Genomic DNA, 6,000 nt, shown 5'->3' with positions numbered 1-6,000 from the left:
TCTATATAACATATCATATGATAAATGTCTTCGAAGCGCGGCCCTATTCAGAGAGTCGCGAACAAAATGCGAGCTCGAGTTTCATCCGCTTCCAAGTAGGGGAACGTTGGAGCGAGAAACTTGAAAAAATAGGAGAAGCGGCCTTATTGCGAGAGACCTTATTCAAAGATCAGACTGTACACACACACACATACACATGTATACATATGATCAAAGCCCGAAGCACGGGCGGTCTTAGGTCTTAGATTTATTAACTAGTCAGTGCGCGGAACAATCAAGCGTCTTACAAGTCAAAGCTCGAAATGATTTTTTTTAGAGTACTTTTCAACGTACGCTTCTATTGTGACATATTATAGGTTAGATTAGGTTAAGTTAGGTTAGGTTTTTGTGGGGAGAGGCGCTCGTACTTTGGACTTTGACCATAACATATATATTTTACTCTTCTTGCAGTCCTTGTTTTAACATTTTTTTTTTTAAGTTATTGATAATTGTCTAATCGATTTAATTTGTCTCCTAAATATTTAGGATTGATATCTGAAAATCGAAATAACTGCAGTAATTTTGAACAATTATTTATACAATATAAAAATTCCTGCAGAGAGAGAGAGAGAGAGAGAGAGAGAGAGAGAGAAAGAGAGAGAGAGAGAGAGAGAAAGAGAGAGAAAGACAGAGAGAAATTCGAGCTTTGTTTCGAATTGTTATCTAGATAAAACTTAAAAGGATTCTAAAGTGAGTCGTATTTTTTTACCGACTGAGTCGACTTTTTGTGTTAGTTTGTAGTGATATTTCCTTAATATAAAAAGCTGTGCAGATTATACGTAGAAAACAAACTACATCCCGGATGCGAGATAACATAAAGAATAATATAGAGTTCTCAGAAATTAGAAGTTTAATGTAAATGAATAGTGTGTTCGAAGTATACAGGATCATTTTCGTAAATATTTCACACTATTCATTTACACTACACTTTGAAACGCATTGTTTAGAGCTTCTTATTGTTCTTTATGTTGTCCCGAATCCGGGATGCAGTTTGTTTTCTATGTATAAACTGCATAACTGTTTTTATTCAGCAAATATTACTACGAAATGACGGCCAAAAGCCACAAATTCAATCGGTAAAACAGGACAGCTTTAGGATCTCCTTAAGGACGTTCTCCGACTACAGTGGTTAGCAACCTAAATACAGTGGTTAGCAACCTAAAATATCTCTTCTCATGAGTAAGTTTGTACTGCTGTAACAACGTTAAGTTGAGCTATTCAGCACTGCTAAGACCCGCTTACTCTGCGCAGAAGTTCAAAAATAGCTGCAGTACACAGCGCACATAAATCCAGCAAAACAAAAAAAAACAAAAAAAAAGCTACAGTTTGAAAACAAGGGTTGCTTGCCATATTATTCAAAATCGTATTTTAATTAAGACACTCTCCGGTACTACATATTTGTTTTTTAAAAAAATCCTACAAAAATTGTCGTCAGTAACTTTAAAAAACCCCACTTCACAAAGGCTCAGCATAGGAAATCCATGTTAAAAATTGAAACTTAAATCTTCTATATTTTGGAATTTAACATTGCTACCCCTATTATCCAAAAGGCTACGTATAAATAAAATCATAAACTATGTATATCGCAAATTTAAAGAAAATCATAGGAAAATCAATAATTCGGAGAACGTTCTTAAGCATGTTTTTAATTTCTATTTTTGTGGCACTGTTAAGTAAATTATCTTTTACAATAGTAAAATTTAGATTTTTATCTCTTATTATCAATAAAACCTAGTTCATTAACTCCGAATGTTGAAATGCATTTCCAGACAAATACATTTCTACTTTCGTGTAATACTTAGCTTCGTATTTTTTATATTAAAGGTTTTATTTAATTTTGTGACTAAATATAACATCATTTTAAGTATTGTTTTTTACTACAAACTCTTTAACAAAATTAAATCTTCTTTTAAATATTTTTTTTGTTTTTTCCGAGCTACATTATATTCACTTTTTTTCAGTATTCTGTGAATCGTTTGCGAATGGGCTTTTTCCAATCTATTCTAGAACAACAGTAGCTAACATTGCATTATTGTGATATTTTTCTTTATTTTTTGAATAAGTTTTTTTTATTACTTATATATTATTTAGAGCTTTTGGCCAGTCTTTTTGTAGAATAGATTCTATACAATCGTATTTATATTTTTTAATAATGTCTTTTATAATATTTTTATAATTGTTATTCTTATTCACAATGTACTTATATTAAATATAGTAGCAATTTCTCTGTATGATTTTCCTTTTCTTATTCTGAAAAATCACAAATTTGTGAATGTTAAGACGTATTGCTTTTGCATTTCATTGAACGAATATTGATAATAAATAAATATTGACTAGGCTTTCTGAGGCTTAGTAATATACATATGTTGTATGTTTATAAATAAATTACAATATTTACAAATATTACCTTCAAGTTATCTAAAATAATAAGCAAGTATGTGTGTGTGTCCAAATATTATTGTAACTTTAAAATAAGGCATGTTTAATTTACAAATTATCATAATAATATTAAATATTTAATTATATTTATATTTTTAACTAAATTTAACAATTATTTAACTAAATTTATACTTTTTAACTAATTTAATATTCCATAATGTAATATACAACAAATATTTTTGCTTTTATCTTAGACTATACCGCGACAAAACTTGTGTGGTGTTCGAATATTAGTTATTCACTATATATACTTATTGTTTGTTACTTATTTACATTAATATATATGTATGTGTGTGTTTTTTTTTACTATCAAACAATTAAATGTTGTTGAATGGTCAAGTCTATGTAATTTGTCACAGAGGTATCTAGTTTGGTCTTACACACAATTATAGTTTTGCGCGCGCGGTCGCACTAGTAACAATCAGATAATTGATCCTAGTCGCTTTATTAGCATTATTTTATTTTCGCATATTGATGCTTTTTATATAGTATATTATACTGGATCATTAAGTATGAAACTTGACAAATATATATACGTCAAGTTTTATATTTAATGATCCAATAATTGTGTATCGCGTTAACTCAATCGCGAAAGTCGAGTATAATCAGAGGTAGTACAGTAGTGCAACCAGTCTTCGGAAAATTTTAATTTGTTGAAACTTTACGTGTAAAAGGATATAGTGTTTTGTTTTCCTTTGTAAGAGATTTATCTAACATACATGAACAGAACATTTAGAATCTCAGTCTCTTGCAGCGCATTATTTCCGAACTGACCAAGTCGAATTTTTTACCTCTACGTCGATTTAATTTCTTGTGTTCTTATAACACTCAAAGTGTTCTTATAACACTTTGTTTTTTAGAGAAATAACATAGCGACGGAATATTTCAAAAAGCGCCTCGAAAGTTGCTCGTTAATACAATTTTTATACAAATGAGAATGTCCAAGAACTCGTTCTAACACACAGCAAGTAAGCGCTCTTATAAATCCGCTGTGTTTAAGTACATAGGAAATTTTATTTTTTAAATATTTCGCGATTCAGATACAACTTAGATAACATTTTTTACGAGTTATCTTTGCATTTCTTCGGATATTTTCGAATTTTTTATTGCAGGTATGTGTAATAGTGACGACGTATCACACTTTTCAAGCATTTCAAAATACGCTAACAACGCTTTTGACACGATCGATCTTAATATTTTCTCATACTAATGAAGCTAAGAGTTGCGTGAGACGATTTCTCAAAAAGTTTTCAATCTCTCCAGTTAGATTTTCGATCACGCGTCACGGAATCGAATAGCCCGATCTCGACGTGGCCCCGTTCGGGCCGATGTGTGACGTCATATACCGCCGCTAGAGAGTCCACTTCCGATCGCGCACACACCTCCGTCGCTGCTCTGACTGACGCTGCTGTAGCTCACGTTGCTTGCCTGTCCTCCCGTCCCCACTCCGGAAATGTACTAAAACAGAACGAATATATGGAGATTATCACTTTTCGCACGTTCATTGAAAATACTCAATCATAAGCGCACCATAGATTCTTTTATAATTTATAAACTGTGTTTCTCCTAATTTTCTCGGAATTACTGTGCGTATCCTTGGATAAGATAGATATGTCTCCTCTTTGAACTTCCAACATTAGTAAAGTTAAAGTTAGTTATTAATTCAAATTTATATGAATAATATAGAATTTGGTTGTAGTGGGTAACAAATATCTTACTACTATTGGTTTTTTTGCATCCGCGAGCTAAGAAAATATTCTTGTACTTTTTCCTTATAGGTATTAGAAAATTATTCCTTTTTATTTATATAGAATAATATTATTTATTTATATATAATAATATTCTCGTGCTTTTTCCTTATTTATTCTGAAAATGCATGTATCTCATATCTTTCAATTCTTTCGCGAGTTCTTAGTGCAGAAGCAAAATGGAATTATCAGATAAATATTATTGAAGCTTATGCGTGAATGATATAATTATCTAATTGTAATCCCGAATAAGAACACATACAATAGAAGGTAAATTCAGATATAAAAATCTACTGCGCGTTGTTTTAATTTCGCTATTTCCTCATTTCTACTATATTATCGTTGCATTCTCCTAAAACAGCTACCATTTGTTTTCCGTGAAAGATGTAATCGAACACTTTTATCGGAAAGGTCTCTTGTCGTCGTCCTAGGGACAATCGATCCATCGGTTTCGCTTCAAACGCAACCTGTCTTTCCGCGCTTCCATCGTTGCTTCCCTTTAAAGGTCGTCACGGATCAGCGACAAGCTTTACACTTTACGCTCATACTCCCGTGTATACATGGCTTTGCGCCGAATCGTGCGAATAGTGCGGTCGAAGAGACAACCCCAGCAGACCCGAATAGATAGAGGCTCAGATGGTTAAACGGTTTTTCGATAACTCCTGCTGGCCATAAAACAAATAATTCAATATTCGGCCGGCAGAAAAAAATGTTATCGCAAATGCGAAGCGAATTAGGTCTGAAATAGTTGAAGCAAAAAAATGGAGACGAGAAGAAAAGTGAAGTCTTATGTAGATTACGTCTGCGAACTTACAGATTTTCTATCTTTACGAGCATTACTGCCATCTCTCTTTCATATAAATCTGGATTTATCTTGAACAACGGTCGATATTCTAGGGGATATAATTAAGATTTTCGTTTGTAAGAATTTACTGCTATCAATTTGAAAGACAAACGATTTACGTACTTGTCGCTGCGTAAAAGTTCTCGTGTGATAAGTCAAAAAAGTAGCATTTGGTATAAAGTTTCGCACACTCAACCTTTATCTTTTTCGTCATTCTGTCTCACGGGATACTGACCGCATCGCACGGAGCTTTTCTCGTTTTGTTCCTATTGGATGCTGAATTCCCTAAGGTTAAATGGCGTTTTTTATTTTTGTTTCTTCTTTCATTTTTACGGCTCGATATCTCGTGTTCGAGAAGTATGTATATATAGGTTATATTGAAGGTAATACGAGGTCGCACCATCCTATGTTTATTTCAGATTTTTCATACAAGGACAACAGTAGCCATTAACTTTACATCTCGTAATTTAGTGCGATCTTTTTTGGCACCGATATGTGTATGTATGTATATTTAAAAAAATCGATATAATTTATATACATATATATATATATATATATATATATATAAATCGTGACCATCATGTATCAATCATTGTCAGCATATATAAGTATGGTACATACATTTGTGTGTATGTGTGTGTGTCTTTGACATATACCATGCACGTTTAAAAATATACACGACTAGAAAAATATTCTCAAACAAAATTAACATAAAAATATGAAAGTTTAAATAACAAAATATATTATAACTCCGGAGCCCGAAGAATCTTTTTTTTGTTTATTATTAATTTGAAATATATTATGTTTGAGAAAACAATTTTTGATAAAAAGACGGATATAGTGAACGTCGGAAAAGTACTGGTACTAATGCACAAGTATTGCGCATTCTCTTTTTATGTCATCAAACTTTTATATCTGTCAAAAGCGGAG

The 6,000-nt window shown here is 32.0% G+C and overlaps 1 protein-coding gene across 2 annotated transcripts in view; it reads right to left on the bottom strand.

The window, feature by feature from the left end:
* Window positions 1-2,666: 2,666 nt before the first annotated feature.
* The window catches only part of LOC109860080 (dopamine receptor 2), a 65,854-nt gene continuing 62,520 nt past the window's right edge, over window positions 2,667-6,000 (bottom strand). Inside the window, exon 4 of one of the 2 annotated variants that reach the window (XM_020438935.1) lies at window positions 2,667-3,936. In XM_020438935.1, the coding sequence (XP_020294524.1) occupies window positions 3,817-3,936 (120 nt within the window). In that variant the 3' untranslated portion in view covers window positions 2,667-3,816. The remainder of the gene's footprint in view (window positions 3,937-6,000) is intronic. The other variant, XR_002250776.1, reaches the window with a different exon arrangement.

The sequence above is a fragment of the Pseudomyrmex gracilis genome, unplaced genomic scaffold (genome assembly GCF_002006095.1).
Source record: "Pseudomyrmex gracilis isolate BER0280 unplaced genomic scaffold, ASM200609v1 scaffold_325, whole genome shotgun sequence".
Taxonomy (NCBI): domain Eukaryota; kingdom Metazoa; phylum Arthropoda; class Insecta; order Hymenoptera; family Formicidae; genus Pseudomyrmex; species Pseudomyrmex gracilis.
This window is presented reverse-complemented; position numbering and strand designations above follow the sequence as displayed.